Here is a 13,689-nt window from a genome sequence, read left to right as displayed (position 1 = left end):
GCGCCCTGGGGAGGCCTTCAGCGCGTGCAGCCCAGACTCGCCTCGAGGCTCCACTGGTCCTGGCAGGGGCGCCCTGCGCATGCGCCGCCCCGCCCCGCCCCGCCCGCCCCTGCCCCAGGGAGCAGGTCCTTCGCCAGCGCCTCCCGGTGCTCTGTGCCCGAGACGCCACCACTCAGAGGCTGCTGTCTAGGGTGGAAGGCAGGTGGACGTTCTCCCCGGGAGCCCGAAGATGAGAGCCTGCCACGCCCCCTCCAGCCGAGCCAGGGCCCCGCAGCCTCGCGCTTTGGGAAGCCAGGGGGCACCCGCTAGGTGCCCAACGGGGACCGTGTGCGCGTGCCCACCAGAGGCAGCTCGAGGGTGTCGCGAGGACGCGAGCACGCGCACGTGGGGGCGGCCAGAAGACCTGCGCGCGTGCGCGCGCGCGCGGCCCCGCGGCCCCAGCGCTCGCGCCCTGGAGCGTCGCGCCCCGGGCGGGTCCCGTGGCAGGGGTCCCGGGCGGCGCCGGAGAAGCTGACGAGGTGGGTGCAGGAGGCAGGGCTTAGGCAGGGCTGTGGTCGGGAGACGTGGGCGCGGCGGCGGCCAGCGTGGGAGCGGTGGCGATGGGCTGGGCGAGGCGCGGCGGGAAGAGTCTGTCATCGAGGCCAGCCGCCAGCTTGTCCAGCAGCGTCCCCGGGGGCCCGACGCACAGGCCCGAGCCGGGGCAGGTGCTGCTGCCACCGCCGGGCTCCTCCTCGATGACCGGGATGGCGGGCGCGGCCGGTTCGTCGCCCGCGCGGCCCTCTGGGGGGCAGTCGACGCTGTCGCCTCGGCGCAGAGGCGCGCGCGTGGGGCGGGAGTCGGCCCCGAACGGGGGCCGCGGGCGGGGCGGGGGTCGTGGCGCGCGCGCCGGGGTCGCTGTGCTGCCGGCCGCGCTGCTGCCACTGCTTGCGCGTGTGGGGGTGCGCGCGCACGCGATGGCGCGTGGCGCTGGGCAGCGTGTCGTCGAAGTGCGGGTCGTGGCGCAGGAACTCGTGGAAGAGTGCATCTGTCTTCTCGTCAATGCTGTAGTCGCGGCGCGGGGCGCGGCGGGGCCAGGCGCGCGGGCTGCGGGGCCGGACGGGCGCCTCGGTGGGCGCCGGCGCCCCCTCGAAGCTGGTGCCCACAGTGGCCGTGCGGCCGGCGCTGGTGAAGGAAGAGCGCTTCTCGGACGCGCTGAGGAGCCCGTCCTCGCCGGCGCCGCGGCCCTCAATGCTGGCGTAGCCGCTGTCCATCTGCAACAGCTTCCGCGGACCTCCCGCCTCGCTGTCTGCCGGCCGGGGGGTGGGGGGCGGCGAGGGCGGTGGGAAAGTGGGCACGGTGGTCCCGGAGCCCGAGCCCGAGCTGTCGCCGCTGCGCACCGAGTCGCGGTCGTTGCCACTGCTGCTGTGGTCCGAGGCGGCAGCCGCGTGCAGCTCAAGAGAGGCTCGCAGGCTCCAGATATCCCGGTAGGTGGTCTGGGCCTGCTCTGGCCCCGAGTCCCGCTCACCATCAGATTCCTGCTGCTGCTCAGGCCCCGCACCACCACTGCGCTCGGGGGGAGACTCGGGGCTCGCTCCTCCCGCGGCGCCCGCCTCCTCCGCTGCCTCTAGCCTGCAAGCCAGGCCGCAGCGGTCAAGAAGGCTGTGTGCGCCCCTGCATGTTCTCCCCAGCCACCCTGCCTCTGGGTCCGGAAGGGTGGGCGCCGGTGGGGACCCCCTAGGCTCGGCCAGGCTCTGCGGAGAGCGGATTTTAAGAAAATGCTGGCGGTCCCTGTTACAGGGGGTGGTTTCTGGATAAACCCCAAGCCTTCCTGGCACCTGCCTTTCAATCGTGGCTTTTTTTTTTTTTTTTCTTTTTCCCCAGTATCTGACCCAAGCACCTGCTGGCGTTGAAGGTGGCTGGCGCCTCACCCACAGAGTTAACATTCCCCTGTGGCGCTCCCCTCTTCCTAACACCTCAGCGGAGAAGGAAGTGGCTGGGATGGACGGGGCCAGGCGGGAGTCCAGCTCGGCCCCTACTCCCCAGCGGGACTACTCAGGCAGCCTCACCACCCCAGTACCTCCGTCTCTGGGGCTGGGGGAGGGGGTGCTGCTGGCAGAAGTAGCCACAATTTCTGAGAAGGGGCCATCCAGCCTTCAGGAACATGGGCAGGAAGGAAGGGGCACCAGGCCACAGCGGACCCCTCGGGGCCGTGGACTCTAGCAGGAAGCAGTAACATCCAAGCAGGCACCCGCCCCTGGCAGCCCTGCCTGGGCAGGCGTCCTGTCCTGGGGACCCTGTGGCCATCGTCCAGGGCCCCACCTGCCCCTCTGCCCTTACCCAGTCTCCCCCAGTTTCCCTCTTCTGGTCCTTGCTGGAGAGGTGGCCCCAGTGAGGCAGTCTCCAGGAGGGACGATGGAGCTGGAAGAATGTGGTATGTCTGCAGGGTGGGGAAAGCCCTCCCCGGGCCACTTAGCGGGGGACTGGGTGGGGCAGGGGCCCACAGGTCCACCCCTGACGCTTCTATCCACTACAAAATACCTGCCGAGAGCGGGGGATGGGCTGGCGGGGCTGGCCAGAAAGGGACGGGGGGGCGGGAAGGCCACCGTGTCGCCTGCGCTGGCGATGTACTGGATGAAGTCCATGTGGGGGGCGTCCCCCTCCTCCTGCTCGGTGCTCTCGCTGGCTGCCCGCTGCCGCTGGAAGTGGTGCCGCTTGGGGGAGCCTGTGCAGAGGAAGGCGCGTCAGCCTGCCCGAGTCCCTCCCGGCCCCGGGCCGCAAGGAGCCGCCTGGGTCAGGGGTGCGCTGCGGTGCCGCGGGGGCAGCGGGACCCCCAAGCAGCTCCGGCCACGAGAGCGTGGCCGGAGCAGGTCTGCACTGGGCACCTGGAGGCGGGCGCCGCTGGGCTAAGAGGCAGAAGTCGGGACACGGGGGCGGGTGGGGGACAGGCTGGCGGGGCCGCTGAGGGGAGGGAGGGGAGGCCTCCATCTGCCATCTGCCAGCTCGACCTCCACCCACGGGCCCCCTGGAGGGCCTAGGCGAAGCTCTGGTGGGAAAGGGCGGGGACAGTCACCCGGCAAACAGGCCCCAGGCACTTGCACACCTATGCCTGGCTCTAACCACCCCCGGGGACCACGGGCTCCGTCTCAGCTCCCGACGGCAGTGCAGTAGGCCGCCTTCCCCGCCCAGGAGCGCCTCGGCCAGAACGCGCTCCTCCTTCCCCCTGCGGCGCTAGCTGGCACCAGGCCCCGACGAGGGGCTTGTGCTCCCTCCTTAGCTCTCCTGACCCCAGGACCCCCCACCTCCACAGGGCCGCCTGTCCCGTCCTGTCCCGGCCCAGCTCCCTTGGGCACGGGCCCGTTGGTACCCGCCGCTCAGGGTGGCCACCTCCCCACCCCCGACACGCGCTCCTGCTCTGGGCTGAGGATAAGAAGGCCCTGTGGCCAGGGCTCCACGTGACCAGACGTCTACAGGAGGGAAGAGCTGCCGCGTTAGTTCAGGGGTGGGTGCGCTACGGCTCGCGGGCCAGATGGGCCCCTGACCTACCATCCTGAACACCGTGTCGCACCGGCCCGTCCCTGCGTTCGCTTAGACACGCGGTCTGTGGCTGCTCCCGCACCGCCCCGCCAGACCGACCACGGATCCGAAACCGCTACGGTCTCGTGGCTTGCAGAAAAAGCCCACCCATCTCTGCTGTGGTCTGACGGTGCCCTTGCTTTACTGGAGCAGAGCGCACGGCCCAACCAGCCGTAAGCCCCGGGGCAAGATGCCCAGTGGCCAAGGGGTGCTGCTGGCCAGCCCGGGGCAGGAGCCCGAGGCCCCTGGGGGGCAGCGACCCCTCCCTGTGCAGAACCTCGCTCTGTAAGGCTGCCTGGGGCTGTACTCTCCGGGCCCTGGTCTCTACCCAGGGCCGCCGCTCACCTCTTGTGTCCAGACTAGATGCCCGCTGGCTGGGGTCCAGCTTCCATTTCTTGACCTTGAAGTACGGGCTGGCCCCGTCCAGGCTGGTGTGGCGCCGCAGGCGGGTGAAGAAATGCAGGACGGGTCCTGCCCCGGAGCCTGGACCTGCCTCCTCGGGTCCCCCTGTGGCCCCTGACCCGACGGGCTTGGTGCTCCGGGCGCCTGCATCCGCCTGGAAGGAAGGAGGGAGGCGGTCAGGCACAAAGACCCTCCCAGTGCTGCCCCAGCCTGGGCCGCAGCTCTGCGCTCCCCGCTCCCCACCCCCAGTGCAGAGGGGGAACACACAGCTCTCAGCGGGTGGGTGGCAGTGGGACTAAGCTCAGGGGTTCAGCCAGGCGCTGGGCAGCTCTGTGGTCCCCAGCCCCGGACAGGCGGGCTCCTGAGGACGAGTGTCCGAGAGCACGCGTCCCTGGTCTGACGAGTGCCCCGCGCGTGTGTTCTACGCCCTGCCGGCCCCTCTCCCTCCCACGCAGGGGGACCGGGCAGGAGCAAGGGAAGCCATGGCAGGGGGGAGGCCACAGGCTGACCTCGGTCCTGGAGTGGGGCAGGGAGGGGAGGGGCCGCTCGGGGGCCCTCACCCAGGCGCCTTCCCCGGAGTCGCTGGACGCCAAGGGGCTGATCTCGAAGTCGGCAGGGCCCGCGGCCGAGTTGTAGGGGTCACCTGGCAGGGCGGAGCTGGGGCCCACAGAGCGGCCGGTGAGGGCCTTCCCCGGGGGCTGGGGGAGGAAGCAGTAACAGGTCAAAGAGCACGGGTGCGTGAGGGGGAGCGCTGGACCCACAGCCCTCTGTGCACCCGAGCCAGGCGCCCCCTCCCTGTCCTGAGGTGCGGGGCCCAGCCCGGAGGGTGGGTGTCCCGCCCGCTGAGCACCAGGCTGGCGGCCGCCCGCACGCTCACCTGGAATATGGCGAGACTGGCCTTGGGGGCGGCAGCGGCGTGTGGGGGGGTGGTGGCGCTGGCTTCACCCAAGTCGCACTCGTGGATGGTGATGATCTTGAGGGGTGGCAGGTGCAGGTGGGTGAGGCGGGCATTCTTCAGGTGGTGGAAGTCCCCCTCCGTCAGGGTGTACCTGTGCCCGGCAGGCCTGCCCGTCACCACGCCAGCCGGCCCCCGTGCCCAGCCCGAACCCCCGAGCCCGCCCCTGCTGCCGTCCCTGTTGGTTTGGGGTCGGGGGCGGAAGGCAGGACCCGACTCCCAGGGAGCCCAATCACAGGGCATCAGGCTCCCACCCCTCCCCAGGGACTGGGTCCCTTCATGCTGCGCCACTCCTTACCGGCGCCCCTTGTCCTGTGACTTCCGACTCTGCTCAAACAGGGCTGCTTCGTTGAAGGACACCCGGCGGCCCGTGGAGCTGGTGGACAGGAAGCGCTCCGTCTCTGCGTCCTGGCCCTCGGGGTCCTCCCCCCTGAAGTCAGGGTCTGCGAGGAGAGCCGAGAGGGTGGGCCCCGGGCGGGCCTCGCCTGGTGCTGGACCCGCGACTGGCTGGGGGGTGGGTCGGGGAAGGGTCGAGGGGTGGGGCCCGACTGAGCGCTGGGACGGGGCAGGGGCGAGGTGGGCACTCACACATCCGCTCACACACTCACTCGCTCAGCACGCGCCTGTGAGCACCTACGCGGGCTCTAAGGAAACAGAGATGAGTCGGAATCGAGCTGCGCCCAGTCTGGTGGGGGAGACAGACAGACACAGCCGGTCAGGCGGCCCGAGGGGGCGGGCAGGAGGGCGGGCAGGTGGGCAGGGGTCAGAGCCTGGCGGGGCGCCGCACCTTGGGCTGGATGGGCGCTGCTGTCCAGGTACGTGGTGGTGGTCTTCTCTGCTTCCTCCATGCCTCTGGGGAGAGACCGCGGGGGGCCCCAAGGTGGGACGGGGCAGGCAGACAGTGCTGCCCGAGCTCCTCCCGCCAAGCCGCAGCCCAGGCACCCCGCACTCACCCGGCCCCACACAGGCCCCCGGATGCCCGCAGAGCGAGCAAGCGCGCGCGCACGTCCCCTCTCCTCTCCACCCCCCGCTGGCACTCCCAGGGGGGCCCCACGGCTGGGTGGGCTGCACACCTGTTGAAGCGCCGGTGGACCTCCCAGCAGCGCCTGCACAGGAGCAGGACTCCGGACAGCACCACGAGAGTGCCACCGACAAAGAGCGACAGGACCACCACCAGCAGCACGTAGTTGTTGAGGATGGGGTCAGGCTCCGCCTGTGGGCCGGCAGGGGTCAGGACCGCTGGGGGCGGCCTCCGGAGGCCCGGCCCGCCCCGCCCAGCAGCCCCACTCCGGGCCCCCTCACTCACGGTGGGGCTGCTGGTGGTGTTGTCCCACCTCGAGGTCAGGGCAGCCGTGGCGGCGGTGCTGGCGGCGGCGGTGGCCATGGTGGGCGTGGGCTGCATCTTGAAGCTAGGAGGAGGGGCCTGGGGGGGGGGGGGGCAGGGCGTGCTCAGACCAGCTCCTCCGCCTGCACTCGGCTCCCAGCGAGAGGGAGTGGGAGTGAGAGTCCGCAGGGGGGCGGTGACTCACGGAGAGGTGGAGGAGAGCCCCGGGGCAGCCCCCACCCCGCTTAGATCGACGCCGGGACCTCCGTTTCCCCCTGCTCAAAACGGGGGAGGCGTCTGCTCTCCACCACCTCCCCAGCCGGTGGGGCCGGCCCGGCGAGCTGGCCGGGAAGCCTGCCCGGAAAAGGGGAAGCACTCCTAGGAGGAATAGGGAAACTGAGGATGTCAGCTCGCTCCCGCGAGACCCAGGAGCCCTGCCTGCCCCCTCACGGGAGAGGAAGGGGCTGCCCCAGCGCAAGAGGCTGGTTCCGCGGTAGCGGTACAGGGACCGTGGAGGGGGGCGGAGGCACGGAGCTCAGGGACTACCAAGTCACGACTCCCGGAGGTAGCTGTCCCCCCCCCCACCCGGTGCTAGGGGGAGCGAAAAGGCCAAAGAAGGCGCATGTGTTCCCAGCCCTGAAGAATCTGGTTCCCATGGCGACCGAGCCAGCGGGCCGAGCGGGGAGGGGGAAGTGGGGGGGGGGGTTGCCAGGGAGCACTGGGGAGAGGAGGGGGCGCGGGGGAGGGAGGCCTCCTGCAGGGCGGCTTGAGCCGGTCCTGGGCGGCAAGATGGCTGCTGCAGCGGCCTCCCCGCCGGTGCCCAGCGCGGGGCCCGGCGCCTCGGCGGGCGAGCAGGCCAGCCTCCACCTCTGCCTGGCGCTAGGAGTAAACGGAGGCCGGGGACGGGAGCTCAGCCCTCGGCAAAGGGACTGCTCGCACGTTGCACCTGACGGCCCTCCCCAACGCCAGCTCCTCCCGGTGGGAAGGACCGGGGACTGCACTCCGGGATCTCAGGGAGCAGAGTCCGGGCCGGGATGACCAGCAGCGCTCAGTAGGCAGGGCGTGCGTTCGGTCCTTCCCCAGAGGAAAGAGGGAACCTGTACACAGGCTCCCGCGTCCCCGACGCTTTCGGGTTTAACCCCGCTCGACAGCGGGGTAAAGAGGCCCAGAGACGGGGGGTGGGGGGCACTGGCGACACCCAGGTGTTCTCAGCGCCGCGGTCCGAGATCGGCCCGGCTCCCGGGTATCCTCTGGGGGAGGGGGCGCGCCTAAGTAGGTCGGGAAATGAGTTCCGGCTGTAGGGGGAGGGGGCAGGAGCGCAGGGACCGTGACAGGAGACCAGAAAAGATGGCAGGAGGCCGAAGGGGAAGAGAGGTGGACTCGCGGGGGTAGGCGGGGACCGGAGCCGAGGGCGGACGCTCCCCACGGGCCCGCCCCTGAGGTCCAGCCGGGCCTCCCCGAGCTCGCTCGCCACCGCGCCCATCCCCGCGCCCCCGGCCGGCCCCGGGGACGAGCATGGCGAGCCCTGGAGGAGAGGCAGGAAGCCAGACTCCGGGCGCATCCCCGCTTCGGGCTAATCCCGGAGACGGGAGACGCAGACGCCATCACCCTCGCTGGATCTCACAGGGGAAACTGAGGCCGGGGGAGGGCGTGGGCGGGGGAATGTTCCTTTCCAGGCCGCGACGGGGGATGCAGGTTGCCCCCCCACGCCCGCCCCAGCCCCCGACTCCCACCCCCTCCCTCCGGTCTCGCCGCCTCGCGGGAAGGGCCGGTGGTCCGGAGCCAGGTCGGGCCCCGGAGCCGGCGGCGATCGCGGGCCGCACGGCCCCCCGCCTGCCCCCGCCCGCCTCGGCGTATCCCCGGGCCCGCCGCGCCTACCTCAGCGCCGGGGCGCGCGGCCCATGGGGGGCGGGCGGGCAGGCGGCTGCGCGGCGTTCCCGGCGGGCTCCGGTGCCCGGTGGCCGCGGAGCAGGCGGAGAATTTATGAATGGAGAGCGCGGCGCGCGGGGGAGGCAGGGCGCAAGAGGAGGGACCGCGCACGTGACCGCGTTGGCGGCGAGCCCGCTCCGACCCGCTGGGTGCCACCCGGTCCCGGGCAGACCGCCCCCGCCGCGCTCGCTGCCGCGTCTGGCTCGCAGCGCGCCGGCCACCGCCTCCCCTTCCCTTCCGGCGGGAGTGGGGGGCGGAGCCTGCGCTCCCGGACGCCCCCTCCCCACTCCGAGCCGCCCTCTCCCGCGGCCGCTGAGTCTCCACCCCCTCCCCTGCGGCACTGCTCCGGACCCTCGCCAGGGTCCGAGGGACCGGGGGCCGGGAACGTAGGGGAGGAGACGGGTGCGTCGGCTTCCCCTCCTTCGCCTCCCCCAACTTGGGGGCCCCCAGGATGCAGTCTAGGCGGTGTTGGACACATGCCCCCCACTTTCTCCCCCAATGTGCTGCAGACATTGTCAGGTTCACCGGGCGCTCTGCCTGTGGGGACGAGCAACGGGCCAAGGTAGTCACTATAATCTGTGCTGAGTGCCACCAGGGCCTTCGCAGCCCCGGGGTGACATCAGAACTACTCTGGCAGAAACTCCATGTCTGGTGAATCCCAAAGCTGCTCCCCCTTCTCCTCAGAGAATAGTGCTTCATCCTTCTAGATGCTTAGGACACCAGCCTGCACTGGCCTGGCCTGGGTCCTAGCCCAGCCCACCTGGCCCTACGCTCAGCACCCCACAATGGCACCTCTTTCTCCAGTGAAAACTGACACTGCCAGTCGAACCTCAGGGCCTTTGCGCTTGCAGGTGCTGGGCCTGTCCGGCTCTTTCTCCACTCGGCTTCAAGATTCACTCCTTGGCCTCCTTCAACTCTCTCCCAAATGGCCGAGTCCCGTTATATCTCTTCATGGCTACCTTTGGTAACACAGCAGCTCACACCCCACGTTTCAGTCCCCTGCTTCTTTCCACGGTCCTCGTGTTGTCTGTTATTTGCTCCAGTGTGTTGTGTCGCTCCTCACCCCTTCCCCCACTACAGGGGTGAGTTCCAAGTCAAGCGCTGGGTCCCCAGGGGCTTGCACACTGGAGACAAGAATGTGCTTGTTAAGTGGGTAAATACCCAGCAAAGCTGGCTTAAGCGAGTGGGAGCTGAATGTGCAAAGGACCTGAGGTAAGAAACCGTGTTTGTAGCTCAACATGTGTTGGAAGGAACAAGGAAACCCATCTTGTGGTTCCCAGCAGGAGAATGACCTGGTACCTCTGGCTGTGTGTGAAGGCACCTGCAGCGAGGAGAGGACAGGGGAGGAGGCTGGGGCCACCCAAACCAGTGATGGTGGCCATAGTGGCCCAACTGAGTGGACAGGTCCTGCCGATGGGTCCACTGGAGATTTCCAGAATAACGCTGGGTTTGGGACTCGAGTAACAGGTGGTGCCTTTACCCATTGGCCACCCTGGAGTAGAAACTGGACAGAAATTGTCCAATGGATGGGTTCCAGGAGCCGAATGATTAGGCAGATTGGGCTTGCCTCCACGTGGGGGCCAGAGCTCTGGGAAAAGTTGGGCTGAACACAGGATGCGCCCCTAGAAACGCGAGTAGGGCTTCTGTCTGCACACACACACACAGCGCCAGGATGTCCCTCACGGCGCTGGCCCAGAGGGGCGGGGGGCTTGGGCACTAGGCCTGGGTCCTCCCTCGTTTGCAGACCCCAGGCGGCCGAGGCGCCGGAAGGCAGGGAGCTAGGGCGCGGACAGCCCCTGGGGTTGGAGAGCCAATGGAGCAACACCTTGACGCAACGACCCCGTCCAGGTGCGACACCACCTCTGCAGCCTGCATACCTCGCTCGGGAGCCAAGTCCCTTCCCGGCGTGGGCCCCAGGCCCGTGCATCCCGCACTCCGCGTTTTCCCTCAGACCAAGATGTGGGCCTGGGGGCCTGGCCTGGGGCGCCACCTGCGTGTGCGCGGGGGCGGAGTGGTGACGTCAACGCCGTGAGCGAGGCTGCGCGAGCCGCGGTGACATCAGCAGAGCCCCGGGCCGCCCGCGCACGCGTCCGTGCGTCACCGGCGCGCGGGGGCGGTGGCCGGGCGGGGCTGGGGCGAGCGCATCTCCGGTCGCGGGGCGCCCTCTGCTGGCGTCCTTGGGGATTGTATTCGAGCCGCGCCGGCTGGCCGTCCCCGCAACGTCTGCGTCTCTGACAGTCCGCTGGCTGCCCGCTCCCGCGTCCCCTCCCCCTTCTGCTTTTCCTTTTCCTTTTTTTTTTTTTTGGAGTTTATTTTTAAGTCATCTCTGCACCCAACATGGGGTTTGAACTCACAACCCTGAGATCAAGAGTTGCATGCTCTTCAGACTGGGCCAGCCAGGCGCCCCTGTGTTTCTTTTTTAGGTATTTGTTAACTTCTAACACGCTGTATGATTTGCGTATTCGTTACACTGAGTGTTAAACGTCCCCACCACCCCAAACCAGAGCCGGAATCTTGGTATTTCCCTTGATGGCTCTCTAGCGCCTGGCATCCGACGAGCGTCCCCCCAAATTTTGAATGCAAGTGATTCCTGTTCCGCGCAGGCTTCCGGTCCTCCCCCTTCCCCCCCCCCCCCCACCTTACCACCGGCAGGCTCCTGGGACTGGAAGGCAACTACAACCCCCAGCATGCTATGCGCGGAGCTCGGCGCGTCGTTGTTAAAGTCGCCTGCGGCGGCTTGCTGGGGGTCGTAGTTCGCGCGTGCGCCTTCGCCCGGACTCCTCTTCCCAGACGTCTCTGCGCGTCGTCCTCCTCGTCCTCCTGGTTGCCCGCTTTCGGCCGGAGTCCGTTCGCAGCCGTCGCCATGCTGCCCGTCGCGGTCCTGCGCCGTCCCGGCCTGCGCTGCCTCGTCCGTCAGGCCCGCGCCTACGCTGAGGCTGCGGCTGCGCCGGCCCCGGCTGCGGGCCCGGGCCAGATGTCCTTCACCTTCGCCTCACCCACGCAGGTTCGGACTCCGGTCGGGCTCGGGACCCCTCCTTGATCACCACCTCCAGTCGGGACCCGCTGGGGTCCGCAATCGGAGACCTCCAACCTTTGGGTTGTCGACCCTCATTTATTCCGCTCCCTGTGCCCCCTCCCCCGTGTGGTCCCAAATCCATCCCCAGGTCACCGCCTCCTGCTCCGGTTCCATGTTCTCATTCCGCACCCCGGATCCGCGTCGGCGCCCCAGTGTGGTCAGGACTCCGGGATCCCCAGCCTCCGAGTCTCGGAGATCCCTAACTCCCCCTCCAGGACCCCGGACCGATGCCCCCTCCACCTGTGTCCCTCCGAGAGCCACCCCCAACCCCTGTGCCGTTGACCCACGCCCTACGCCTTTCCGAGTGGTGTGGAATCCGAGCCCCACAAAGCTTTCCGAGTTCCCCAGCCTTCCGCCTGGAATCCGACGCCCCAGGGCTGGACCTCACCGTTGGCCCCGTCCCGCAGAACCCCGAGCCTCAGACACTTGTTGTCTTGTGTCTTCCTGGGTCGGCGCGCCTCTCGTGCTCTTGGCAGTGTTTCTGTGGGGACGGGCTCCGTCTGGATTTTATCTTGTGTGCACTAAGATGCTGCTAGAGAACCAAGACAAGTATGCGCGTCCTCGTGGCTGCTTCCGTGTGTGTTCTGCCACCGTGGGGTCTTGCCTTGGGCCGTTTCACTGCAGGGCAGACTGAGATCCGGGCGGGGAGGACTGGCCTGCAGGGATTCCCCGCGTGTTCTTCCAGGTATTTTTCAACGGTGCCAACGTCCGGCAAGTGGACGTTCCCACGCAGACGGGAGCCTTTGGCATCCTGGCGGCCCACGTACCCACCTTGCAGGTGCTGCGGCCGGGGCTGGTTGTTGTCCACGCCGAGGACGGCACCACCTCCAAATACTTTGGTGAGTGCACCGGGAAGGGGCTGGGCGGGGCCACGTGCTTCAGCAGGCCCAAGTGTCTCGCTTCTCCTTCTCCGTGTGGACAGAAGCAGAGCCCACGAGAGAGACAGACCCGTGCCTCCAGTAGCCTGTGGTGGGTCAGGGTCTCGGTGGGGGCCAGGCGTCTGAGAGGGAAGTCCAGTCCTGTCGCAGAGGGGCCGATGGAGAGGGCGGGGGGGGGGGGGTAACCCTAAGGAGAGCGTGCAGCAGCACAACCTGAGGTACAGCCAGGATGCAGACCCGGCGCCCTGCTCACCCCTGACCCTGGCTCAGCTGATGGGCTGGTGCTGGTGGGTGAAGGAAGGAGGCCCTGTTCCCCGCGTGCAGGTGCCAGTGGGCGACCATGGGCCCCGTGGGCATCGGGCTGTCTCCCACGCTAGACCGCTCTGGAGCCGCTTCTGTGGCTCCGGCTGACGGGGTCCCCCACACCCGAACACGGGACTCTCACGGCTGTCTTCTCCCGTAGTGAGTAGCGGCTCCGTCACAGTGAACGCTGATTCCTCGGTGCAGCTGTTGGCTGAAGAGGCCGTGACCTTGGACATGCTGGACGTGGGGGTGAGTGTTCCGGGGAAGCCGATGGGCCCAGGAGGCCACATCTGAGCCAGGGCACCAGGCGGGGTCGCCGCTTGGCTCTCACCTGCTACCCACTTCCTGCAGGCCGCCAAGGTGAACTTGGAGAAGGCGCAGTCGGAGCTGTCAGGGGCAGCAGACGAGGCCTCCAGGGCCGAGATCCAAATCCGCATCGAGGCCAACGAGGCCCTGGTGAAAGCCCTCGAGTAGGCGGTCCGTGGCCCCCGCCAGCGGGGAAACCGAGGCCCAGGACCGGACCGGGGATGTCCCGGGCAGGCCGAACCAGCTCGCGAGGGTCGCCTGATTGGGGGTGGGGAAGTGGGGAGAGAGGGGTCGCGAGCCACCTGGGGGATTCTTGGGCGGAGGGAGCGGTCTTGCCAAGAGGCCGCCAGGGGGCAGCACGCTGTCAGGCCTCCTAGCGAAGGGGGGCTCGGCTGAGACCCTGCTCTGCGTCTCACCCTTCCAGCCGCTCCCGCCGCCCCAACCCGACGTGCCACCCACTTTCTCTCTAACCTTGTAGACTCTGCTGTGGAGCCCTCAGCTCCTCGTCCTGCCCCTGGGACAGCCCGCTCCCAGCTTGAGCCCCCCCATTAAAAACCAGGGACCTGACTCGTGTATGCTGGTTTTGTCTCCTGCCTGGGCCCGTGGCTTCAGGACCTTGCCTGGCCCCTCCCGCAGTGCTCCTGTCCCCCCAGTGTGGCGAGACGTTCAGTACCAGCCTCAGCCTCCAGGGTGTCGAAGCTGTGGCCCAAGAGATCCTTGAGGGTCTGGAGTAAACCGAGGAGCGGGGAGCTTACTCAGTGAAACCAGGGTGGGTGGTGGGCAGGGCGTTTGCCATCATCCCAGGAGGTGGGTGTGGGCAAAGTTGCCGCCGGCGGGGCCTGGGGACACGGCAGGCAGGCGGGGGCGTGGCCGCTGTTCCTGGGCTGGGCCTGGGCTGCTGGACAGCCCCCTGGGGCTCTGCCAGGTTTCAGGCCGCCCTGTGGGCTCCCCGGCCCGCCCCAGC

At 68.9% G+C, this 13,689-nt stretch overlaps 2 protein-coding genes across 2 annotated transcripts; one reads left to right on the top strand and one right to left on the bottom strand.

The window, feature by feature from the left end:
- Positions 1–521: 521 nt before the first annotated feature.
- Positions 522–6,311, bottom strand: CBARP (CACN subunit beta associated regulatory protein). Its single transcript, XM_047100864.1, is given in 11 exon segments — positions 522–853; positions 855–1,117; positions 1,202–1,608; positions 2,518–2,701; positions 3,898–4,108; positions 4,515–4,652; positions 4,832–5,003; positions 5,208–5,352; positions 5,697–5,761; positions 5,983–6,122; positions 6,216–6,311. Coding segments are annotated over 11 exon segments (2,136 nt in total). The 3' UTR covers positions 522–538.
- A 4,627-nt stretch (positions 6,312–10,938) lies between these two features.
- ATP5F1D (ATP synthase F1 subunit delta) lies at positions 10,939–13,292 on the top strand. Its single transcript, XM_047100799.1, has 4 exons — positions 10,939–11,166; positions 11,924–12,077; positions 12,580–12,668; positions 12,771–13,292. The coding sequence occupies exons 1-4, from the start codon at positions 11,026–11,028 to the stop codon at positions 12,891–12,893; spliced, it is 507 nt and encodes a 168-aa protein (XP_046956755.1). The 5' UTR covers positions 10,939–11,025; the 3' UTR covers positions 12,894–13,292.
- The last annotated feature ends 397 nt before the right edge of the window (positions 13,293–13,689 follow it).

Source organism: Lynx rufus, unplaced genomic scaffold (assembly GCF_022079265.1).
Source record: "Lynx rufus isolate CCGP_SWC_20201006 ecotype Redwood Valley unplaced genomic scaffold, mLynRuf1.p SCAF_53, whole genome shotgun sequence".
Classification (NCBI taxonomy): Eukaryota; Metazoa; Chordata; class Mammalia; order Carnivora; family Felidae; genus Lynx; species Lynx rufus.
The sequence above is the reverse complement of the archived record's forward strand: the minus strand, read 5'-3'. Positions and strand labels throughout refer to the sequence as shown.